Source organism: Crocodylus porosus, unplaced genomic scaffold, assembly GCF_001723895.1.
Source record: "Crocodylus porosus isolate Cpor-Errol unplaced genomic scaffold, CroPor_comp1, whole genome shotgun sequence".
In the NCBI taxonomy this organism is placed as follows: Eukaryota; Metazoa; Chordata; order Crocodylia; family Crocodylidae; genus Crocodylus; species Crocodylus porosus.
Genome location: NW_017728913.1, coordinates 19,292,210 through 19,318,964, shown reverse-complemented (window position 1 = coordinate 19,318,964; position 26,755 = coordinate 19,292,210). Strand labels below are relative to the sequence as shown.

Genomic DNA, 26,755 nt, shown 5'->3' with positions numbered 1-26,755 from the left:
GGGCTGGACTCGATGATCTCCCGAGGTCTCTTCCAGCCCTGATGTCTATGAAATCATTTCTTTGTGGGTTGCTTCCCCTGCATCTTCACATTCATCACAAAATATCTAGTCCCCATGACAGTGGTAGGCATAGGGTGCAGACAGAAGTTACATTTGTAGCATGATCAGCCCCCTGGAAGCACTGTACCATGCTGTGACACACATACACAGCTGCAGAGTGGTTTTAAAGTACATGATTGCCTGACAAGTTAACTTTCAGCAAATGAGGGATCAGATGAAGGTGCTGCACTTTGGAGTGCCTTAGGGAGCTTGTGTTCCCTAGAATTCATTTGTAGCATGATTAGGGCTGTGCTAATGCAACCCAACCCCACCCCTAGGGCTGTCTTCAGGAAGGGGAAGAAGGGAGGAGGAGCAAGCTACTGGCTGGGGTTTGCCTGGTCTGAGCTGTAGAGGGGGCAGGTGAATTAGAGCCCCCCCCCCCACACACACACACCTAACAGCCCACCCTGCAGCTCAGGCCAGGCAAACACCAGCCCACAGCTCTCTCCCCTTCCTTCCTCTCTTCCTGCAGGCAGCCCCAGAGCTGGGACGAGACAGCAGAGCTGGGGGAGAGAGGTAGCTCCTCAGCTGCAGGCAGGCTTGAACTCCATCCTAACACCCGACACAACAGTAAATGTTGGTTGGGTTGGGGGCAGGGTGCTCTAACTCATGGCACTTTATGTAAGTGCTGTGAGTTAGAGCAGGGGCCTGCACATCTGTCAGCGCCTGTCGTTGTTGAAGTTCTACAGACAGAAAAGAGCAACAAACCACATTTATAAAATGGACTTAAAGCTTCCATTGGTCTGTGCGGAATCCATGTTTTGATGACAGGCTGGCAGAGATTAAACAGCAATATTAGGAACTACAAGAATCTTTTTTTTTTTAAAGTGAAAATTATTGAATGGAAGAAATTTTGTGGCTGAGAAAAGAACAGGAGTATGGGAAATATAATCTACCATACACTTAAAAAATATTCCACAAGGCACAGTGTTGCCTCATGGCCCTAAGGCATTGGCAATGTATAGAGGGTACACAGCGGTGCACATGCACCACCTGAGATTGGCAGTGCACCTCCTGACAGAAGCGCCACTGATACTGCCGGAGGTGAGGGAAGGAGTGATTGGGACCCCGGGGCCAGGGTGAGTCATGCAACAGAGCTATGGGCGACTCTGTGTGTGCGTGTGTGTGTGTCTACCCCTCACTTCCGAGCCATAGGCCCCCCAGCCCTGCTGCTGCCCCTCACTCCTGACCCACAGTACCCTGGATTTTGCCAGGGTGTGCGGGGACCCCTCTCTCTGTGCTCCAAACTCCCCATACACATCCACATCCACAGCCCCCAACATCTTCACAAATAACCCCCCCAACACACACACACACACACACACACACACACACACACACACACAATAGCATTTCATGATTTACATTCCAAATCTCTTGATTTTTAAGAGTTTGTCTCATGATTTCTGACACAGTGGGATTAGCAATACTGTGCTTGGTACCAGCAAAAACAACCAAATGTACATGTGCCCTAACATCCAAGCAATGTGGGAAGCAGTAAACTTATAAATGTTCTACCAGTAAAACTTTCTAGTGTAGACATAGTTCATTCTCTCCTCTCTCATGTCCACAACTACTTTTGATTTAAGTATATTAGTTACTGTGCTTGTTCATTTTATGGAGAGTTGGTTTAAGCAACAGCTGAATTGTTGAGATCCCTTTAAATATGATCCACTGAAAAGATTATCTGCCAATTTATTTAGGTGATACAAGGGCACAGGAAATTAGAGGAAAGAAGATTAGTATTATTTCTAGTAATCGTCATTAGGAGGCTAGAGGTGCATTACTAAGCAACAACTGAGTTTATGTGGAGGCAGAGATTAATTTCCTGAATTTAACTGAAATGTAGAAGCAAACTGGTAAAGAAAAATAGCATTTTAGGCAGGTCCACAGAACTTCACCCACCAACTTTTTGAGCAGGGTATTGAGTTACATTACAACAAACAAGCAAACTCTCAGTGGCTGATCATGCCCTGTGAGCAATATAATTTCTGACTTGTGGAAAGAGTAGGCTTACAAAGAAGGTTTCACTAGCACGAAAAGTGTATCCTTAGCAATGACATGAGATAACTCTCAAGCTGTGAAATTCGGCTTAAGGCAAGCAAGTGCTAGCTTTACCTCAGTGTAATTTAGGATACTATTTTACAACTAGAAAGGTCTCTCTCTTGGTTTGCTTTTTGGGGAAAATACACTGGGGAAATCCCAGTACCCTTGAAGTGTATGGGAATTTCATTCACTGCACTTCCATTGAGGTGTAAGATACCTCACATATGTTGAAGGGCAAAAGACTGTGGGCAGTCACTGAGAAGCTGTATTATAGCTGACGTGCTGTAAATCCATACTGTAGCTTCTTTCACAATAACTTGTGTCCATACCTGTCAAAGGGCTAGGATGATAAAAGAATTATTGGTTTTGAAATATATAGATATGATGCTTGGGGAGCTAGGAAAAAAAGAAAAGGTTGGGGTGCTTTGTGCTTTGTGCATTGCTGGCAGCAAGAACGTTGTTTCTACAAGTCTACAATAATAGAGTGTAAACTCTTTAAGCCGGGGACTGTCATTTTCTTTCAAATATGTAGATTTGCTAGTACAATGCAACCCTGATTCTTGATTATGGCCTTGAGATACTACCACAATACAAATAAATAAGGACAAGAAGAGTGTGAATAATTGAATATATGCAGGGTATAGTGATGCTGATTTGATTTATTATTTTTTCTCTGCCTTGTAGTTCATGTGTGTGTGCATGTGTAAGACACAGAGAGAGAGACTTTTGATTATGTAATGTTTTTGAAAATGATAATAAGGGTGGCAAGATCCTAGCATAGGTATTCTTTATGAGTGGATGAATAAAATGCCTCTCTATTTCACTAGCCTCCTATCAGTGGATAAAGTATTTCTCTCCACCTAGTATCTTTTCTCCTTGAATGTTTTATGTCTTTTTATATGTGTGAATAATTTAGAACAGTTGATAATATGAAAAGGATCTGGTGGATTCATTCCTTTCCACTATGGTTATCCAGTGGAACAAGTCCTGTGTTTGAAATATAATCCCTGAGGATATGTTTATATATGTGTTTGTGAGATTGCCTAGTTGTACTTGGGAGAAATGCCTTTAATGCATTATAATTATCTTTCTGCATGTTAACTATGATTTGAGAGCTCCTTGGTGAAAGAAGCTGTATGCTCTTGATGCTGCAAGTCTTAAAATTCCCTGATGTGCTTATTTTCCAATGAAGGGAAATTCAGACTTGAAGTAAATTGTCTGATTTTGTTTTGGTTCAATGGCTTTTCAAAAGCCTAGTGCAGGTGGTAGAATATATTTTATTTGGGAGTCTGCAAAGGGTCTATCCTATGAAACTCAGTCAAATCACAGTGGGAAGAAGAAAACTGTTATTTTTGAAAGATTAGTGCAATAGTCGACATTGGCCTAATTTATAATGTGAAGAATATTACCACTAAATATACAGAGAGAGAGAGAGAGATTGTCTTTGGTGTACCTTTGGTGTAGCTTTAACCCCATCTACCATATACATCTCCAAACATTTATCTAGTCTGTCTTTTTTCAAAAAATGATGTATATGTTAAAGAAGCACTGAAAATTTGGTAGAGATACCAGTTGAATAGCTGGATTAATGACTAATATTAAAGATGCCAAATACTGACCTCAGATATTTAGCCTTAGTCCTTACTTGATTTACTGTTTTGAATTTTTTCTAACCAAGATACTGTTTTAGGAGAATGTTTATGATGGTTGATGGTATAAGCAGCTACACACTGTTCACTGTCAAAGGAATTTTATAAAATTACGATACAGCGTTCACAGGTATTTTTCCCCATGGGTTATACACTCTTTTATTCATTTAAAGTTAGAAGTATGGAGATCCACTCCTTTCTTCAATCAAAACTGAATACTGAAAAAGATGGGTTTTGATTTTCTTAGTTTTCCATCTCCATAACACCCTGAGGTACATGTATGAAAAATTCTATCTTTCAATGTAAGTGCCTGGTGTATTCGACAGAAGCAAAACTCAGGTTGCCACATACAATGCCTTTTTCCTGTAGATTCAAACAGTGCATGTTTTCAACAACATGGCTATCAAGAATGTGCAGTAACACATATTCAGATACAAAACCTGGCAACTTAGGTTTCAGGCAGAAAAACATGTTTTGTTTACAAAACTGTAAGTGTGCTTTTTTAAAAAACAAACCTACACTTATACTCTTTCATTGATAGCACTGTGGCAGGACTGTTGTATGAAAGTACTACTTTTAAGACTGGATTATAACTTGCAATATCCAGCCCCACATTAGCCTGGAATAGCAGTAGTTTGCAGATGCCAATGGTTCTCGTTTGTTAATTTTACTAGTCTCTCCCAAGCTAGTCCTGAAATTGCAGTCCTCCTCTAGATTACCATGTCATGTCAATGGGCCATATTGTTCCACCCTTTTATTTAAAGCATAACTTCTGGTTAACTTTAACGAGAATTAGGAATAAGAAGTGATGCCTAACATGGCCTATAGTTCCTCTGATCAGAGGCAGAGATGTCCTATCCTATACCTGTGTAGCATCACAACTTAAACACCCCCCACCCTCCATAAAATTTAAAATGTCATAATTCCTCAAAAGCTGTGCCTACAAGGAATAATATAGTCTTTACAGAGCCAACATTAAAATTTATTAGAGGGTAAATGTTATTTTAGTCATCTAAATGACACCATTGCCTGATAAACAGAGCCATTAATATCAACAGTAAAAAGTAGACCCAGGGTCAGCTCTTATTAAACCTCCATAACTCCAAAAATCCAATATTGTGTAAGCAAGTTTTTTAGAAAATAGGCTATTCCTAAAAACATTAATAAAGGATTTGAAGGCATGAGTTAAAATTAAATCCAGGAACATTCATATTATGGCAGTTTGCTTTTCTACCAGATGTAAATATTTGACTTTTTTGTCTAGAGAATATGCCATAGGTGTTTGTAGAATGTATTGTATATTTGCAATAAGCTGATAAAGTTCATGACAACAGCATTTGTTTTCCTAAGTCTGCCTAATATTTGAACTTCTAAATAAAACTGCATTAAATATGCCTTGGCTTTAGGAGCTAGTATAAAATAATGCATTTTCCATGTATAGCTGGATACACTTGACCTGTTTTTAAAATGCTGCTATAATAAAATGAAGTATATAGAAGAAAAATATTAGGTATTCTGCTGTTCAGATTTTGCTTTCTGCTTACCAGAAGTTTATCTTAAATCTACAAGTGTGTATGCATCAAAATTTTGTCCTCTTTCTTTGTTTGATCTGTTGGACTACCTTAGAAAGACTGTGTGTGCACATGTTTGATATGATATATTTCATAGACTACACACACATGCATGCAAAGGTATGTTACATGTAGTCTAGTTGTAGTCTACATGTAGATCCATGTAGTCTAGTTTTATGTGTCAATGTATACAGAAAAAGTAATATATGAGCTATAATACTACATACAAAGTCTTATCTCAAGCAGTCCTGATGAGCTCAGAGTAATTATGATGCTTAAATTGTTTGAACTATGTAATACATCTTTTTTTCCAAGCAGGATTGTGAAGGAATGTTCTTCCCTTTTTGAAGAATTTACTTTCCATATGGTGATCCATATGGAAAATTTAAGGCCTCAATCCTAAAAGGCATCCAAGTGGACCAACCCATACAGAATCACATCAATCCGAGACATATTGTGCTCTCTTTAAAAATATGGTGACCCCACTTTTCTGACATCTTGCATCATCAGATAGCTCCTCTGCCAGATTTATTTCCTAAATTGTGGTAAGCACTTTGATCCAAGGCATCAAAGTCTCTGTCTTTCCTTCTTTTTTTAAAATAGAAGACCTTGAACAGAAACCATAGTAGCATTGTTCAAATATGCTCTTTCATTTTTTTTATACCTCCAAATATGGGAACTTCCTTAATCTGCATCCTGGGTAGTCCAACAGATCAAACAAAGGAACAGAAGACAGATTTTTGATGTATGCATAAGGGGGGAAGAGATTAGAGCATCATGTGATTGCAAGATGCTCAGCAGATTAAAAAATGTTTTGAAACTTTCAGAGAAGTCTTTCAAACAGAACTACATGTTGGAATAATAGTAATCCCTCCCCCACTCCTCCAGGGGAAGCGAAAAGAAAAGCCCTGTTAGTGCCTTTTAAGAATGGCTATTACCCACAGTAATATTGAATTACATGTAGAATAAGATAAAAGAAAGACAACATATTGCTCTCTTTCTACTCATTATAAACAACTCAACCACAGATATTCAACAGTTAAGCATCAGCTATTGCAACCAGTTGTGTAATCACCACTAAGAGAAGTAATGCCATGACATCTGCCACTAGATCAGGTTAGAAAATAGAAACCATTTTTATTAATTGTTTTTCCTTTATTGCCAACATTTGACATTTTCTCTGTGCCTGATTTAACATTCTTGAAGTTACCAATTGTGATTTTCCTCTCATTCACACTGATATAGGCCAGGGGTGACCAAGATACAGCCCATGGAGCCGTGTGATTTGGCCTTGGAAGCTCCCTGCAGGTCTGGAAATTTGGCAGTGGGGGAGCAGTGGTGGTGTTAATTAACACTGCTGCTGCTCATCCTGCCACCACATTTTCAGACCTCTGGGCCAGATGAAACAGCCCCTCAAGACAGATCAGGCCCACAGCTTAATCCTGCATGCCAAATCTAAACCATGGACCAGCCTCATGCCACTCATCCAGCTTACATGGCCAGATGATACAAGCAATACAGACCAACAAAGCTCCACTGATTTCTTTGCTGTTCTTCTTGGTTTACCTCATTCTGGCTGAGAGCAGAATCAGGCTAAAGGCATTATACATCCTTATAAAGCTCAGTGGTCTCCTTATGCTTTGCTTACAGAAATCACAGTGAAGAAAATGGCCATGTCGTGGGGAGACAGTTTGTAGGATAAGATCCTCTGCTTTTCTTTGTACAGCGACTATATTTTATGGTTCTCAGAGTAGTAAATACACTGTTGTTGAGACAACAGGTGGTTTTCATATAATCTCATTTTCTCCTTCCTAGAAATTTACCAGAATTAGATCTGTTGGTCTAATCCTTTTCATGCTTGCTCCCTGGCCTGAGGTGAAATTATGATTTTATAACCATTTTAACTCTTTCTCAAGATATATGAAACAAATCAGGGTGTGTATGGAAGGGATTAGGGTAGAGGGAGATTTGTGGCCCAGTGACTCCCAGGATTGATCTTACCAGGGTCATTTATCCATCACTTAGGATGGTGTCCAGAGCTATAGTTTAGTCCAGTGAGATGAGCAACATGACTGAAGATGCAAAAAGCCGTTGTCACTCACAGCCTCCGGAGAAGTGCTGAGATCCACAATATCCATATTTTTATCCTGTTCTCCTTTTTCTCTGGGGGAAAATAAGCTCCTAAAGTCCTTGAAAAGATGCTGTTTACTTCCCTCCTTATTCTTGAACAATCTACTCTCCAAACTGTTATGCCCGTAAGAAAAATATCCCAAGAGCTGGGGCATGATGCCGAGATTGAAGATCCACATAGGACTTAGCCAAATAGGAGGGTCTGAGAGTGACTGTATGATAGATGATCAACCTGACCAGTTGCACAGTTTAAAAAAGATTTGCTGTTCATGGCTGCTTTCAAAATTGGAAGCAGCATATCTATGCTATCCTTGGGGACAGCTATTAGCATTTGCAGAATGATAGTGCCTGTGAGTCCAGCTGAGTTAGCCTGTCCCCACAGCCCTGGCTACATTGGTTCTGGCTTAGAAGGCATCCTGTCCAGTGCATTGCCCCATGACAGAAGCTGCTGCTGCTGGAGACAGGCTATGTAATATTTTTTTCTATGTTCCTTACTGGTTAGAAGGCAGATCCATACTTCATTTGAATTTTCAGAGCTCTCAAGCATTTTTTGAAGTATTTCCTAATGAGAGCTTTCAAAATAAGCTCTCATTAGGATACAAAATAAGTGTCAAATAAGATAGTGAACTTCAGTCTATTAAAATAGCAAGGCAGTGAGGTTGTTCCGCATTCAGTACCGAAGACAAGGCAAGTTAATGTAAATAATTTTATCTTTTGATCATGTTTGTCAGCACTTTGGTCTTCTCTTATGTTGACAGACACACTAGAGTTGTGACCTGACTCTGTCAAGTCACTGATTCAGGTAAATTCTCTAGTTCCCATAAACTTATATTCCAATACAAGAAAAACTGTGTGTTCCAGGTAGGAAGAAAAAGAAGTGGGAGGAATATTTGGGCATTTATACATGCGCTCCAGGAGGAGGGGCTTCAATTAGAGCGGATCTGGGAGCCATTCTAATTAAAGTACCCAGAGCATCTCATTTATCAGTGCCCCCACACTTCAAAATGGCAGCGATTTTAAAGTGCAAGGATGCTGATACACAAGACACTGGAGTCTGCTGGAGTACAGTAATTACCACACTCCAGCAGACTTGATTAATCGAGTCTACTCCAATGCACTGTAATTATAGGCATCTTCACATAGAATCATACAATCATAAAAAATGAGGGTTGGAAGGGACCACAGTAGGTCAACCCCCTGCTCAAAGCAGGACCATCCCCAACTAGCTCATCCCATCCAAAGCTTTGTCTAGTTCGATCTTAAAAACCTCCAAGAATGGAAATTCCACCACCTCTCTGGGTAACCTGTTCTAGTGTTTTACTATCCTATTAGTGATAAAATTCTTCCTAATATCTAACCTAAACTTCCTTTGCTGCATCTTGAGATCATTGTTTCTTGTTCTGTCATCTGCCACCAGTGACATGTAGAGGGTGCACGGGGGTGGACATGCACCCCCTAAGAGCACCAGTGCACCCCCTGTTAGGCCTCACTCCCTGTTTAGCCAGTGGGCAGGGAGGGGGAAGGTGGGAGCACCAGTGCCCACCCTGCAAGCGCTAGCCAGGGAATGGGATTGCCATCAAAAGTGTCTGCACTGCTTCCGGAAGTGGCTGCTGGACTTCTGGAAGCTGTGTGGCTGCTTTTTGGTGAGTGAAATTGGCCCCCCTCTGGCCAGTGGGATCAGCTGCCTGGGGACCCCCACCCCCAGCCAGTGGGATCAGCTGTATGTGCCCCCCCCGACTCAAGAGGCACCAGTCACCCATGCCTGCCACCACTGAGAACAGTTTCACTCCATCCTCTTTTGAACCTCCCTTCAGGTAGTTGAAGGCTTCTGTTAAATCCCCTCTCAGTCTTCTCTTCTTTAGACTAAATAAGCCCAGTTCCTTCAGCCGCTCCTCATAAGTCATGTCTACCACCCCCCTCACCATTTTTGTGGCCCTTTAGTGGACTCTTTCCAATTTATCCACATCCCTTCTGTAGTGGGGAGCCCAAAACTGAACACAGTATTCCAGATGTGGCCTCAGCAGTGCTGAATAGAGGGGAATAGTCACTTCCCTTGACCTGCTGGCAACACTCCTACCAATGCAGCCCATTATGCCATTAGCCTTCTTTGCATCAAGAACACACTGTTGGCTCATATTCAGCTTATTGTCTACTGTAACTCCCAGGTCCTTTTCTGCAGAGCTGCTGCCCAACCAGTCCACCCCCAGCCTATGCTGGTGCATGGGATTGTCCCGTACTAAGTGCAGAACTTTGCAGTTGTCATTGTTAAACCTCTTGAGATTTCTTTTGGCACAATTCTCCAATTTGTCGAGGTCACTCTGAATCCTAGCTCTACCCTTCAGCATATCTACTACTTCCTCCATCTTGGTGTCAGCTGCAGACTTGCTGAGGGTGTACTCTATGCCATCTTCCAGGTCACTGATGAAGACACTGAACAAAACCAGGCCCAGGACTGACCCACGGGGCACTCCATTTGATACTGGCTGATAACTAGACATAGATCCATTGATTACTACCCCCTGAGCCTGAGGCTCCAGCCAGTTTCTACCCAACTTGCAGTCCATTCATCCATTATTTAACTTGCCTGCAAGAATGTTGTGGGAATCAGTATCAAAAGCCTTGCTGAAATCAAGGCATACCACATCTCCCTGTGCCCACAGAGCCAGTCATCTCATTATAGAAGGCAATCGGGTTGGTCAGGCATGACTTGCCCTTGGTAAATATATGCTGACTGTTCCTAATCACCTTCTTCTCCTCCAGCTGCTTCAAAATGGACTCCTTGAGGATCTTCTGCATGATTTTTTCAGGGACTGAGCGGAGGCTGACTGGTCTGTAGTTCCCTGGATCCTCTTTTTTCCCCTTCTTAAATGTGTGTGCTATTAAAGGTTTGCCCTTTTTCAGTCAACCAAGACCTCGCCTGATGGCCATGAGTTTTCCCAGATGATGGCCAATGGCTCTGCAATCACATCAGCCAACTCCTTTTGCACTCTTCGGTGCATCCTATCCAGCCCTAAGGACTATACATGTCCAGCTCTTCTAAATAGTCCCTAACCTGTTCTTTTGCCACTGTTGGCTGTGAGAGCTGACCTTGCCTGTGAAGACTGAGGTGAAAAAGGCATTGAGTACTTCAGCCTTTTCTGCATCCTCTTTCACATGTTTGCTTCTCCCATTCAGTAAGGGTTCCACATTTTCTTCTCTTGCTACTGACATACTTGTAGAAATCCTTCTCGTTACCCTTCACATCCCTTGCTAGCTGCAACTCCAATTGTGCTTTGGCCTTCCTGGCTTCATCCCTGCTTGTCCAAGCAGTACTCTTATACTCCTCCCTAGTTGTTTGTCCAAGTTTCCACTTCTTATAAGCTTCCATTTTGTGATTTAGTTTACCACAGAGTTCCCGGCTAAGCCAAGCTAGTCTTCTGCCATACTTGCTAGTCTTTCTGCAGATTGGGATGATTTATTCCTGCACTCCCAGTAAGGTTTCTTTAAAGTACAGCCAGCTCTACTGGACTCCTCTCTTGCTCAGATTGGCTTCCCAGGGGATCCCACTCATGAGTTCCCTGAGCAAGTTAGTCAACTTTTCTGAAGTCCAGGGTCCCTACTCTGCTGTTCTCCATCCTTCCTTTCCTTAGGATCCTGAACTCAATGGTGAGTAGTCTTGCCTGGACAGAAACCTCACAGGTGCAGTCAGAGGCAGTGGCAGTGACTCTGACATTGCAACATCCTCCAGCCATTTCCTTGGGTCTCTTTAAGCTGCCTTCTCTCTCTTACTGCCCTTCTTGCAAGCACACTTTCCCTAGCAAACCTGCCTGGAAGCTGGCCTATTTACTGCTTATTTGCCTCCAAGGTATCCTTTTTTCCTCCTTCCTCACACCAAACAGAAAGGCTCTCCCCTTAAAAGGTGGTGAGGGAGGGGGAGAGCAAGCTCACCTGCGAACTGCTTGCAGACTGCTTACCCTGTTTGCAGCCCCTGGTTACTGGCTCCCTGGGTGCTCAGGGAATCTCCTTTTATACTCTGCTGGGCCTGGACTGGCTCCATTCCCTTGCTAGGTCTTGTCAGACCCAGACAGCAATCTCTTAGCCAGCAACACTCCCAGCTTCTCAGAGCACACGCCGCAAACACACACAGCCTGTGAAGACATCCTCCTTGATCTGCCGTACCTCTGTATTGAGATGGGCTGGCCCCCTCTGTGTTTTTTCACACTGCCTGGTTTCGGTCAACCTGGTCACCTAGGTAACTGAGCCTGGTCACCTAGGTGACTGGGCTGTGAAGATTCCTAAGGGAATGGGGAGCTTGCTCTTCCCTTCCCTGCAGCAGACATTTTGGGAAGGGGACAGGTAGTCATTTTTGGGAGCTCAGAAGGATGTCCTTCCAGAGAAGATCTCTGGAAGATTTGTGAGTAGACATCTAGGATCTGGCTACTAGATTAGAACTAAGAATGTTAGTTGTGTGTTAAAAAGGTCCCCAAACCCAAATTTGATGAAAGGCTCAATTTATTCTGTATTGCTCAAGGTGTTTTGTTATTCTCTTAAACTTCCTTTGTTCTCTAGCCTCCCCCATTCCCTTTCTTTCTGATCAATAAAAGGCTATCTGGCTCAGCACATCTAGCTGTGAATGCCTGAGAGGAGAGGGGTCAGAATGTGTTTTGCTCCTAGGAGTGTTGGGCTGTTTATTAACTAATTCAGTCCTATCTGAGAATATCTTGGGAGGCTCCAGGCTTTAAGGAGAACCCAGAAATACTTCCAGGGGACAAAGCACCCCAGAGGCTGCCTGCGTCTGTGTACCCCAGGCTGCACAGTGTCCTAACAGAGACCAGTGCCCGGGTGGTGGCAACATTACCCCAGGCTTGTGGGAGGTCTTCAGGAAGGGGGATGGCTGGATGTAAGCACCCCAGGGGAGACTCCCAAAGTATGGTTTTGAGCTGGGCACAGTGAGGTTGGTGACTCAGCACAGTAGCACCCTCTACTGTCCTGCCACACAGCCCACCAATGAAACGCTTAGGAAACCAAAGGCACAGGCAGCTCTAGTTCACTTACCTTCCTTGGGCACGATCTGGTGCCTGGTGCTTGGTTTCTCTTCCCCTTCCTCCTCTTATTCTTCTTTCCAAACTGCCTGCAAATTCTGTTTGTAGCCTGTGGTCACTGGCTCCCTGGTTACTGGAGGAGGGGAAGCCATTCTGTACATTCCATAGATACCTGTATCTTTCATCAGTTACATAAACATGCTATAATTACAGCACATAGGAGAAGCCTCACTACATGTGTATAGGTGTATAGGTGCACTTTGTTCCTAATTTTAGCTCAGGAAAATTTTATTTGGATTTGGATTTACATGTTTCTCTTGCCCCTATGGCTGAGATCTACAAGCTGTTCTTCAGGAGCAGAGGTATGAGTTTTTCCATACTTACGGACCAACCTACAAGATCCAAAATTGTGGCTAGCATTATGTTGATCAGAGGCATAATGACATGGGCAGGTGCCCAGGGAAGCTGCCACACACAGGGACAGTGGCCACTTCCACATGCTGCCAGCATGATTGCATAGCTGTAGTGGTAGCTGTTTCCCCTCCTCCACCAAGTTGGTGCCTGGGGCAACTACCCTACCCTAGTTACATCACTGGCATTGTTTAAGAAATAAATGGTTTAAAAAGCTGAGATAGTTTAGTGCCATGTTATTTAACAACTCAGTCAAATAGAACTGTGTATAGAAGTCTATGAAAAGCCCCTTGAGGATGACAATAAAGTGAGCTCAGTGACCATGTTCTAGCCCATGCTGCCTCAAATCTAAAAGGTCAGTCAGTTGGAATATTTAAGGCTGTTTTTGCAGGATAAAGTTTGCTTAGCTCTGAAGCTGTAGGATAGGAGACACAAACACTGTATATACAGGAATGAACAGAAAATAAACTTAGGTCATATGTGTGTGTCTTACTATATGTTTGGGTACAGCCCATCAAAATGGAGTCCCAATTCAACTGGGCCTCTTGGGTGTTAGTGTAATAGAAAGGTTAGTAATAATAACATTAACCATCCCCAAAGCTGACAATTGTCTTTGCTTCTTAATCAAACTTTCAGCCGTTTATGAGACTTCTGGAATAAAGTACCTTGTCCCAGCTGAATTAATTACACAGCTAAAGTTAAGAAGGTGCTTAAACAAAAAAGTTGCTGAAGATGGAAGATGGAATTATGGTTAAGACTTGGCATGTTAGGAATTTTTGAATTTGTGCTCACTTTTGGTTTTGCTCAGTTCCAGTGCCTTTAGTTGCTGACTCGGGAAAATGAGTTAGTTTTTCAGTGAGCTGGGCTACATTTTTATTAAGAAAATGATAATGCCGAGGAATATATGTCCTAAAGAGGTAAGAGAGAATCACAAATCAAAGTAATTGCATTGCTGCAACACAGAGATGATGAAAACTATAGAACTTCTGATAATTCAAAGCTTAGCTAGCAATTTTCTTGATTTTTTAGCAAGGACAGAATTTTGACTTGGACCCCTGAGTAAATAGACCCTTTCCTCAAAAAAAGTTAACCTATCATAGTAATAGAGAAGAAAAGCAATCCAGTAAACACTTAGAATTAAAAATATTATTATTTGTTGGTATCTTTAATGGATAGATAATCTTACCACTTAAAATTTGTTTTTTAATGCCACTTCATTGCAAAATAAATTTGATTTACTCATTTGAATGAAAAAATGACTACCCTATACGGTGCAAGGCAGTGGTAAGCAGTGATATAGTGAGCTAGTGCAGTGTTGGCACAGCCCTTTGAGCAGACAGGCAACTCTGTCAGCTTATTATCCTGGGTGCAATCACACACCCACATGTCTGTTTCTGGTTCCAGAGCTCATATGTGTAAAGCTAGATCAGGTGTCTTAGCACAGTGCTGGCTTATGCCACACAGACACAAGAAGACAGAACTGCAAGGAGCTTCCCAGGCCCCTGCATTCGCAGGCAACCACTGACCCAAGGATTCCTAAACATTGTCCAAGGAAGGCTTTGACTTTCAGAGGTCCAGAGTATCTGCAGCTTTCATTGACTTCCACACAGAGCTCAGAGCCTCTGCAACTCAAATTCAGGTCCTCATTCTAATTGAATTTTTTTTTTACATTTTTTCTGGTAGCAGGGGAGAAAAATCTTTTTCCAACCAGGGAATAATGATATATGTAGTTACTTTATGTAATGTATGTACTTTTCAAAGAAAAGAAACTAGAAGCACCCGGATGATATCTATTCAGACTCAGAGCCAGGCATTTTTTATGTGTGTACAAAAACGGGGACATTACTATCGCATTGAATATGCTCTTCAGGACAGGAGTATATTTTCTTTTGCATTGGTACTGCACAAAGTATATTCTGAGTCTGCAACAACACCATGATGAATCAAGTGATGTAGAAACGTGTCCAATAATATCTGAGCTGGGACTGTCAACTCACTGAAACTTTGCTGAACAGCTATTATATGGTAATGACTTTCGGTAGCTCCTGTTGAGAACTGGTTGGAAAGCAAGTGGTTTTGAAAATAGTGGTTTTGATCATTTAAGATCTGACAAACCTTCCCAATGAAAAAAAACATTGAAATCAATACATTTCCATGAAAGCTTCAGCTTCACAAACCAGTATTTTTTTGGATTAAAAAAATTATTAATAAACAATCGCAGACCACTTTGTGACTGAACTTAATATTACTTGAGCCAAAATATATAAAGCTATATAAACCATTGCTCATCCTCTCAGGATTCTGCTCTCCAGAGTATTGTTATATTAATAGGACAGGGTGTTTCAGCAATTTGAACATATGAGTCTTTGGATCTGGAAGATTCTATGATGAATCACTGCTAGAAAGTACACTTTGTACGTGAACAAGAGCATTAGTTATTTTAGACATGGAACAAGATTTCTACTACAACATACTTGCCCTTGTTAGTATCTTAGTATCTTCCTGTTCACCATTGGTGCAAATACCATCCTGAGCCAAGGGTTTCTTGAAATACAGACGGCTTCACTCACAAGAGAATTATGGGTGGACTTAAGCACCTTTCTAGATAGTTTCTGCCATACATTTACCCTTTGCATGAAATCATTCTGCATGAATTCTCCATTGATATCTCCATTGATATCTTCTTTTATAAAGCGTGAGCCCATTAAAACACAATGTTTTACATGTGTGAAACATATTTATATCAAACACTTCCATCAGTCTGCTCTTTGTCTGTTAAATTCTGAAAAACTTGAATATGCAACATGAAACAATAATTTTCCAGCACAAAAGCTCGTATCTTCTGATTAGCTTCTGGATGGAAAGCTTTCCAAGACAATTACAAATCAAAGATCCAGAAACGTGTTAATAGTGATTTGGAAATTTGTAGGGTTTATAGTGAGGAGGCTATGCATTAATTCCACGATCGTCTGTAATGTCATGAGTGGTTGATTGTCTGTTTGCTTCTGTTTTGTTTTTATTTTATTTTTTGTTTTTTACTGGGGGGTTTTTTGCCTTTAGTAGGGGATAGTAACAACAAAGAAAAAATAAATATATTCCGAATTAGACTTGATGGTCTGTTCGGTTTCTCTGTCATATTGCACATGTGGTATTTACAAGGATTCTCTTTGTCAAGTTGATTATCAGCGCTTGTTGAACAAGACTGGCAGATTGAAAATAATTATGAAGAAAATGCCCTGTCATCCCTGTTAATTAAATTGCATACTCTTGAAGAAGAGTTCATCTAAACTGGTTCAGACACAAGAAGGTGGTGACTAGGGAATCTATTCTAACAGAAATTTTTAAAATGCCAAACCTAATCAACAGGAGTTGGCACTGTCCCTTAAGCACATTCCTAGCCTTGATGTCATGAAGAAATGAGCTGCCTTGCTTATAAATGGGTTGTCAGACAACCTAATTTTGAATTACCACCTTTAATTATGCTACTGATATAATTTGCTATGATAAAATTAGTACAGATGGCCTCTGGTTTAGTTTTCCCATTTGAATGCAATATACAATGAAGCTGTCAAAAATAAGAAACTATTAAAGGAATATGCATTTTCAAAGAATCCATTATTCTACATGCCAAATGAATTGGAGTCCCCAGTATCAATCTTATCCCCATTCAATAAATACAATAGCTTCAAAATAATCATAGTGTGCAAAATACCAAATTACAGCAATATGATTCTGTATGCTACAGTTATGTATTAGCAAAATATTTATTGTGTATATTTTCCCTTGAACAGTCATTACCTTGACTGAGATTGTATTAGGAAAATCCACCCAAATTATCAGGCTCAAATAATGTTGAGGTTCTCAGCCTAAATCACTGGTAAATGTCACACAGGAAACCTGTAGTTAAAGCAGTGACTTGAACTATCCTTCCTCTCCAATATATGAAACTATTCTTAATATAATTCAGACTCATCCAGGATAAAGACCATTCTTGAAAAACATTTTGTTCATTTTTAAATAGATTGGTACAAATGTGTTTCTACCAATTTCTATTTACTGTTTTACCAACAGTGACTTGTAGCTGAAATTCACTTGAACAAAAAGTACACTTCGCTTTATGTTTATATGAAGTCTGCATTGATCAAAAGCAGAATATATCTGTAGTAGTTAAGTCAATCACTGACAAAAAACATCCATACATGTTGCAGGCAGTAGGGCATACAACTTAAACAGCAAATCTTGAAGAATTTGTTGCAAAGAACAGTTGGAGTGATCCACAAGTTGAAATTTGTTTCCCAAAAAAAAGAAAAAGAAAAAAGCCCAAACTTGTAGCTAAAATTGACAAAGCAATATAATGCAATCTATCTATGAACTACTGATGAAGAGTGTTAAATTCACTGTCAGTCAGTCTTCCTGGGTAAAGCAATCACACAAAGCCTATGCATCTTTTTAAGTCCCACTTAAATCCTCTGCACCAGGGTGTCTTGCACTCTAAATTTAGTCATGAATATATTAGGGTGTTGGATTAGCAGATCAGTGGTGTGATGCTAAGTGCTAAATCTAGTAGTCCTATTTATGCTGTCTCCCCACAGGTCACAGCTCTTTACAGCTAAACAGATAACTGGCCTTCATGCAGATGGAAAAAGCAAATATAAAAATTGTCCATAAATTATACAGATAATCCATCTCCAATGAAGACCTATCCCCCAAAAAATCAGTTGCAAAATCTTTCTTTTTAAAGAAAAAGCTGCAAAAAATGTTCTTTATAAAGAAATTTAACAGTTTACTAATTACAACCATTTTCTCTTGTGGGTTTAGCAACAATTATTTATTGTACATTAGGACTTGTTCTCATTCCATGCACTTTTAAGATCAAGTCTAGACCCTATAGTGCTACAAGAACTAATGCCATTCAGTTGCAGTGAGGGTATCGAATACAGTTTGAATTTTGGATCCAGGCAAGGATCCAGTGTTTAACACAATAGGAACAATTTATGAGCAGGCCCCATTTTCTGAAGCATAGAGGATCCACTTCTATGTCAGGCTTTTTTTTCTCCTCCCTGCAGGGTGACTGCCCAAGGACTTATGCTGCCTGCTTTAGCATGGTCTAGAGTGGTCTCCAGGTAACGGTTCCTCAGCTGCTCTGTGGCCTGAATGGATGTTCCTCTTGCCCCTGAGCATTTGGTACTGCACAGTCCAGCAACTTCAATCAGGCACTGGCTTCTGCATTTTCCCTTAACATTGACAGCAGCGTAATAAGTACTCATGCAATCTGTACAAGACAAAAGTTATTATTATTTGAGACTGATAACAGATGTTGAGAAGAGAAAGAATACAACCCTGAGAATACGCCCACCAGCTGTTTCTAACATATCTTTCCCCAGACTTTATTGTTATTTTATTTTCTCCTTAAAAACTGTTTAACTGAAGTGTTCATTTATGTTGGAAAGAAGATAAGTAACATAAACTGTTCTCCCATTGATACGTATTTTTTTTACATTCAGTGGCAAACACTTTAGTGTACTTCCTCTGCCCGATGACACATTGCATCTCATTTTTGCAACAGGCAGAAGTAACCCAGCCTTTGAAAAACACCTGGAAAATAAAGACTGAGTCCATACACACCCTTATCAATTGGACTTTTTCATTCATAAAAAGTTTTATTTTTCATGATTGGAATTGTTAGTAAAATTACAAGGCAAGAATCAGGGAAGCAGTTACATTTCTTGGTTCCCAGTCTCATCTGAGCCCTCAATAAAATATATCATGGTTGGTGGTCCCTGTTCAAAAGAAGGCCCAGTCACAGTATAGGTATGATTCTGTTACTTGTTCTGCAGACAAAAGTGCCCCCATTATAGAAAAAGAATTGCCCTCTAGGGCTAAGTACAGACAGTTAAAAAGCCCGTGGCTGAATCAATTCAGCCTTTGCAGGTTAGTAGAAGCTGCATAGCCTGAACTGATAAGCAGACATTCACTTTTGATTCTGGAAATGCAGCCACATGCCTGCAGTGGCCCAGACTAGAAGCCAGGGGTGCTAGAGTATGCCTCCCTGCTTGGCTGTAGCAGACAGCATGGACCAAGTTTATGCTGCCCACCCTGCAAGGGGGAGTTGCAGGGGAGGTGCAAAGCATCCTGCGGTGCTGGGGTCCCCCCAGTGTACCATCCCACACTTCTGCCCCCCAGCTCCAGCTGCAAGCGGGGAATAGCCTGCCGGGGCCTGCTGATCCCCTGCCAAGCAGACCCTGGCTAGGGGCCCTTGCATGTGGGAGAAAGGATTTAAACCCTTCTCCCTCCCCTCCACCTGAACCTGCCAACCCACTCCCCCTTTCCTTCTCCCATTGCTCCAGCAGGGAAAAGTCTGGCAGGGGCTGTCTCCCTCCCCCCTCAGCAGACCCAGCTGTGGTCCCCTGCCCCCACCCCATTGTCAGCCAGCCCTCACTGCTCTGGCTAGGGAATGGAGAGGTGGGGTCAACCCTGATCTCTGGAGCAGACAACCCAGCCCAGCTCAGGGCTGCAAAGCATCCTGGGATGGTAAGGAACTTTGATTTAACTTGAAGCAGGAAGTGGTCTGGAACAGAAGTTTCATAAAGCAGTTTGACCCAAATCAGTTAAATCTGATACTATATTCAACCAGCTTTTTCTTAAACCAGTTTTGTCCATTTTGAAACTGGTTTATGTGCACTGAACTTCTATTCTGTTACAGATTTGAACCAGTTTCCGCTCACTTATACGTTTTATGTGTAATGTATGTCCCTTGCCTAGAGGTGTACAGATATCTATCTTTTCTTATAATGAGCACTTACATTGTCACAGGGCTAACAATTGCTCCTTCACTTTAGCTTGGTAATTCAAAGTCGGTTGCAAGCTGCGGTTTGGCCAACCAATAGTGGGCTTTTACCCCATGAATTTTATAGGCTCCTTATGATGTTTCTGATTTATGAGTCAGGAAGCTCTCAGTATACTTATTTAAAACTGTTAGCTTGCACTAATTTTTTTTTTCCTTTTTCATAAGTACAAAATTGACACCTGATTGAAATAAAAATGGGCATTTCCTGACCTGTACAAAGTAAGCCAGGAGTTGTTTTGATTGAATGATTTGTACAATAATTTTATTTGTTTGTTTGTTTCCAGCCCTGTAACTTGGTGAAAATATATGGGATCTGATCCACAACTCTTATTTAATGGTTATTCTTCTGTATGCACTTTGTTTGTCTTGGACATATTTTTCCCCCAGTGCTTAAAGTTCACGCTGTTTTGTCTCCCATTGAATGGATGGTGCTCACTACTTCATTACAGGACTACATACCAAACCATAGCACCGTTTATCATCCAGGGGGAGGGCTAGACCCTGCAAAAAGGTTTTTATGATTCCCGTTATAGCCCCCAAGCAATCCTCTGTCAGGCTTCTGGCAAACCAGGACACTTGGGGCCTAAATTTGGATCTTCTTCAGCTAGCTTGCCAATAAATTAGCAGGGCAACTGAAATAGTTTCTTATCAACACCATCAAAAAGTGTTTCTCACTGGATGCACTCAGCAATATAGTTTGCAAATTGCAGTGACAACCTTATGAGGGAAATTGAAGACACTACATGCATCTAACGTCTCTTTCTCTCTCTCACTTTGCGAATGCAGTAGGTTCTGTAGAATTACAGCTTGCACTTTGGACCTTCTGAGGTTCATTGATTTCACATTCATTTAACTCCTGCAGATGCTCTGATTGCCTTGGAAATCTTTTTTTAAAAGCTTTAATATTCCTGATGTTCTGCCACTCTACTCTTCACAGATTTGCTAGCTGAGCCTCTGTGCCCAGCATCACTGAGCATAATGTAAATATGTTTCACTTAATTTTGACAAGGATCATCATACTAGTTTTTCTTCTTGAAATAGAAGTCAACATCATATGCCTTCCCAGCAACTACATACAGTAGATCATAACCAAAATGAAATCTCAACCACTGAAAGACTCTTCCTCAAACAGAAAAGATATGTGTTGTTGAATGAAAGCTGAAACCCTTCGCTCTCATTTAGTTCCTCAAATAAGTTTTGCTTTTGTTCAGGCTTCCTGTATTTTTTTAAACTTGCATATGTGCATAAGGTCACCATGAGCAGCAGCAACCATTGCTTAAACTTTATAATCATGTGGCAAAACAATAAAATATCTGCAATGTATTTCATGGACAAAGATTCCAAATTATCAAACTTTTTTCAACAGGCAAGCAGTCCCACAACAGGAACAGCTCCCAGGAGCCAGTCACGGCTGTCTGTCTGTCCTTCCACGCAGGACATCTGTCGGTAAGTGCTGAACAAATCATTCTGATCTGCTGGTCATTCACTGTTCATTGTCTTTATCTAATAATGTGTAGCTTTTGCTTCTGCCTAACATACTTCATGCATTACACAGTCTTGATTTTCTTTTGATGTCATATACTTTTTGTTTTTCCTTTTTAAATCAAAATCTATGTTTCCATTTTCATGTCTCATTTCTTTTTTTGCTTTCTCTCTTTCTCTTTGCCATTTTCCATCCCTCTTCTGTGCCTACTGCTTTTGTCCAGATCTGCCACCTTGCATGATGCATCAGAAGATAAGTTTGAACATGCAGCCTCTGTCATGGTGCTGACCCCTTCTAGTAGGGAGTCTGGTAAGAAACAAGTGAAACGAAGGTTTAGGCGGAGAAAAGAGACTGGTGACACTGGTGAGCATGCAGAAAAGCAAGGAAAGGGCAAAGACTGTAAATTGCACAGTGAGGTTACAAACTCCAGGTGGAATGCACTTCACAAGGAGACATCTGATTCATCATCTTCAGATGATAGTCAGTGGGCACAGGCTAAAAGGAGATCCAGAGAGAAGGTCAAAATGCCCAGGAGAGAGAGAAGGAGCAGTAGATCTTGCAGTAACCAGGATGGGTCCCCAAACAGTAAAGCCATTGGACTTGTCACTCTTGGGACAACGGGGAAAAAGAAACAGGAGGTGTCTGATTCTGATAACCAGACTTTAAATCACCGGAGAAGAAAGTTGTCAAGATGTAAAGAATCTTGCTTTTTGCAGTCTTCAGTGTCCTGTCAGGAGGCAAGGAGTTCCTCAAGAAAATATGGAAAAAACAAAGGGAAAAGCTGCCATACAGATCTGCAGACTTCATCTTATCTTAGACCAAACAAAGATCTCAAGGAAGGCTTTACAGAGGGAGGCTCTGGCAATCATGCTCTCGGAGTTCCCGATAATGAAGTACCTGTTGTGCCAGGGCCCAGTGTGACTGATGCTGTTCAGAAACCTCCTGTTTCATGTGATGACTGGTCTGATGATGTAGAATCATGCAGGTTAGTCTCTAATAAGAAAGATTCAACGTTACCAAAAGGAATTTCTTATTGCTATGAATTATAGATGTGCCTTTCACCTGATTCTTGCTACCACTGGCATCTCTTGTGTACCTACTTCTTAGTAATTAACTTCTAGGGACTATGATACATTACACACATGCTTGACAAAGAGATTTCTAAAAATATGGCACCTTAAAAACAAAAGTAGCTGAACTGAAATATGTGTGTGGGGGGGGGGGGTTTCTCCCCTAGAAATAGTGGCTTGTCTATATAGTTTGAGACACTGTGCACTCTAGCAGAACGCTGCTGTATTTTGAATTTCTGATTAGCAACAGAGAGGAAAAGCAAAGGACACACAAATCCATGCTAATGAGATATGGAGCTGTTCGTTCTTGGGTGACTAGTTCAAATCTAGTCTTGGTCAGTAGAGACTGAAATATAGCTCTGTTCATTGACCTCCATAGAGTGAATCTGTGGCCTACTAGAGTAGACATTAATATTGCAATCTGATGGGTAGTCACAGTAATTACCAGGATGTTAAAGATTGTATCAGCACAAAGACAGAATTACGTTCTAGGTCAGGATTGAGGATATGGCCTCACAGTGTGCAACTGTTCATACTGCTGCCGCTGCGCTGTATTATACGCATGAAGAAAGATCTTTGGTGCCCCACACTGTCATTCTGACACAATTCAATGTTATGGACCTCTCGTAAATACATCAAGTAATAAATTCAATATTTGAAGGATTAAAATATTAAAAAGAATTAGCATAGGATAAAGTAACATCAACAAGTTTCCCTAATTCAGTTAAGCAGAGAAGTGGCCCTGCGGGAATTATCAAAGGAAAGGATTTCCAACTAACGTCATGGCATTAAACCCAGTATGTGGCATGTCAGCGGATTTGAAGGCTGACACACTTAGGATTCTGCTATGAGGAAGGGCAATGTGCAGCTTTTGAACCAGTGCAGGAATCTGAGGTAGAAAACTGAGGTGAACTTGAGTATGTCTTTTGAAAATGTAGCTGTCTGGAGGTTCAAAAGCTAAATCAGGCATCGAAATTAATATTTCTTTTTTAAAAACCATGTTGGTCTTGATTCTCCTTTATGCTGCAACCCTTTTGCACTGCCAGGGAGCTTAGTGTTAATGAAATTCAGTCATAACATCTTAGTACAGTAGCTGAAAGCTTCTTTCTCTGCTTTGCTGGGGGAAAAAAAACTGTCATGAAGGCCTAAACAGAACCAGAATGAGGAAATGTGCATGCTGTGAAACTGTATGATGTAATCCAGGGTATTATGACTTTCCAGTAAACTGTAAATATTCTGATTAAGACAATTATCAGGCTGTAATAGACAGTGTCCTCTATCATTGCAGAAAGTATGAGCAGATCAAGTGCTGTATACTGGGTTGGCCAGGCCACAACATAGAGCCCTGTTCCATTACTGATTTTTTTTGCAGTCACCAGTTTTCTCTTTATTATATTGACATGGTGAGCTCCTTAGGGCAGGACTGCATTTTAATTCTTTGTTTGTACTAGGCCTAGCACAGTATGGTCTTAATTCATGGTTTTGGCCCTTAGGTGCTATTGAAATTCAAAACAATAATAATCACTTTAAGAGATCCCAATATGTATTATGGTACCATTGTGATAAATCCTGTAGAAATATCTGGCTAGGAAGTTCAATCATTTCCACTTACTTATTTCAGTTTCAGAAGTACTTATAGTTATGTTCATACAGGGCTTGCACTAGTTCAGCTGAAAGTAACCCTTGCAACTTTCTCCTGTAGATAAGAGCTGCCTGACCACTTATCTGAAACTATATTTTCAAGTATCAGACAACTTAGGGATGTTTCCCTTGTTCTTCTTAGAGTGAACATCAACATATAGAACAGTAGTTTTCAACTTTGTGGGACTCAAGGCACCCCTCACTAGACTTGAGGCACCCCTCCATAACATTTGTGAATTGAGTGACACTCAATTTCAAAAACAAATTCATATACTACTCTGCTTACCCCCTTGCAGAGGGGCTGGCAGTGAGGGCGAGAGGTTATTCAGGCAAGGACGAGCCTGAGCCTGCATTTATCTACTTAGCTTACATACTTATCTCTGTACACTTTACACCTCGTGGTACCCTACAAAGCATCTGGCAGTACTCCAGGAGCCCCCAACACCCTGGTTGAGAATCACTAATCTAGAATGTGTGGGGATGTAGAGGATTTGGCATCCTGATAAGGGAGTGACAAGTTTTCTCTGTCAGACTCTGCCTTTTTTCACTGAGTTCACTTTCACAGTATTGCAGCTGTGCTAATATTAGATGAGTAAGGTGGGTAGGTGCTTGTCAGGCCAGCTTCTCTTGGTCTGCTATCTGGTACCAGGTAAACCAGTACAGCCCGCTCTATGGTTGAGTTGTCGGTGACTAAACTGGTGCCCCCACCTGGACTAGCCTGGGTGAGGAGGATATGTGGACACCCAACAGGATTAAAAACAAGACCTGTGAAAGGGTGGATGAACACATTGTGAGCCAACAACCATCCATACCTGGAAAGAAGATGAGCACCATCAGGTCACTCTGCCTGAAGCATCACCAATGATGCAAAGCAACTCAACTAAACTCTGAGGTGCCCCAGTGGCTGCAGCAGCCTCAGGACTGACTTGACTTGAAGATGGGTAGGGCTGCTTTGACTCTCTCAGGCCAACTTTGGCCAACTTTGGCCTGAGAGCTGGAAGAAATGTGGAAGGGGTGAGGCAGAGTATCACTTGCTACACTCTGCAGCCCTGTGCAACTGATTCAATCAGCATAGCTTAAATGAGCCCTTAGCCCCAAGATCTGCTCAGCTGCATGGAGATTTTCAGCTAAGAATCTGGCCTGCTTTCTTTAAATGCTGCCACGTTAACAGCCATAAATTCACCCTTTGCTCACTCGCAGGCATAATGCTGTATTTCTTGCTGTCATTCCTAAATATATCACCTCAGGAAGATTATGCATCTAGGAAGGATGCTGCAAATTTGAAAGCATGATAATTTTTCATGGCTTGTAAGTTACCCTACTTGTTAAATTTGAGGGCAGCTAAACAAAAAGAAAGAGATTTATTATCTTCCTTATTATCTTATATTATTTATTGGGTCTGATTATCCCAATTTAGCTAAAAGAGTCTTACCAGATTTTTGGTTCAAACTGTGTCTGCACATTCATTGACAGATGACGTGTGGCTTCTTTCTATAGAGTCAACATATTGGGGGAAAAAGACTGGAAAAATATTGGAACAAAATGCTCACTTTCTGGGTTTGTGCCCAAATAGTACAAACTTATTCTCTTCAGCAGGTCATGCTGTACAACATCTTCCACACATACATCCGAGTTGAGTATTTCAGGACCAACAGAATGCTACAAAATATTAATAATATATTAATATTTTATATATTTTAATGATTTTCACCATAAGCCTATGATATACATGTGCCCCAATAAGCAGCTGGTTATGTGTTTATGGTAAGAACACCCAGGCTACTTGAGGTATTTTGTTAGTGTAGGGATGTCTAGCTAGTGGTCCTTGTACTGCATCTAGCCTGCAAGGGATTAAAGTATGGCCCCAGACTTCTGTCTGGCCTCTGCTGCTCCCATTGCTCTGGCTGTGGCAGTGGTCCCTGGAAGAGAAGAGCAGAGGTTGCTCATACTACCTGCATTGCAGCAGCAGCGGGGGTAATTGCCTGCATAGTGATGTCAGCAGGTGGGCTCGCACAGCAGGGGGGAAAGGCAGAGGAAGGAGGGGGCTCATGTGGCAGTGATGGAGGAGGATTGCCTGCACAGTAGTGGCAACAGTGAGGCTCACACAGAAGTGGTGGGTGGAGAGGAAGGGGCTTGTCTATGTATTGGTTTGAAGGGGGTTGGGTGGGGAAGGCACACGTGACAGAAATGCTGGGGTGATCACAAACGTGGTGTAGCAACAGGGGACCTCATGTGGTGGTGTAGGGGGCAGGGAGCCCATGCTGCCCTTGTAACATGCAGCCTGTGCAGTGTGTGACCTGGGACCCATGAACTCGGCAGCATGTGACCCCCAGCCACTCTGAAATTAGACAGCCCTGCATTAGGGGACCCTCCTACATGATGGTCTCCTTTCACTGATCTGATAAGTTGGGAGAGAAAATAACTTTTTCCTAAAGGATGGAGTGAGGTGGGATAGAAGAGGAACCAATCTACATCCTACCTCCTGTTTTAACTCTGAACTGCAAATCAGCTTGGATAGACAGATCTTGGCAAGGAGGAGCGCAGACTGCAGGGTTTGCTCATTCTGCATCTTAGTCAGTGTTGGAGCCAGGATATATGGAAGTCTGTGAATGCTCTCAGATGTATATGTGGTGACATAAAAGGTCCTGTGTGTGGTCTAGAGAACAGTGCACTGTACTGTGACTGAAGATCTGGACGCTATTCTTGATTCTGCTGCCCAGTGTCTCCTTTGCCCTGTGCTGACTTCCTTTGCAAAGTGCTTTGAGATGTACTGATGATAAGTTCTGT

The 26,755-nt window shown here is 41.5% G+C and overlaps 1 protein-coding gene and 1 long non-coding RNA gene across 6 annotated transcripts in view; one reads left to right on the top strand and one right to left on the bottom strand.

Annotated features, from left to right (window-relative positions):
• MARCH1 (membrane associated ring-CH-type finger 1) overlaps positions 1-26,755 on the top strand; it is a 434,512-nt gene that overhangs the window by 366,305 nt on the left and 41,452 nt on the right. For 4 of the 5 annotated variants that reach the window (XM_019534571.1, XM_019534573.1, XM_019534575.1 and 1 more), the window contains one exon: positions 21,141-21,220. In XM_019534571.1, the coding sequence (XP_019390116.1) occupies positions 21,141-21,220 (80 nt within the window). Of the gene's footprint in view, positions 1-21,140; positions 21,221-21,382; positions 22,243-26,755 lie in introns of those variants that run through there. The other variant, XM_019534570.1, reaches the window with a different exon arrangement.
• LOC109309722 overlaps positions 17,737-26,755 on the bottom strand; it is a 41,723-nt gene continuing 32,704 nt past the window's right edge. The window contains exon 3 of the long non-coding RNA XR_002101015.1: positions 17,737-18,199. This is a non-coding gene — a long non-coding RNA (uncharacterized LOC109309722). The remainder of the gene's footprint in view (positions 18,200-26,755) is intronic.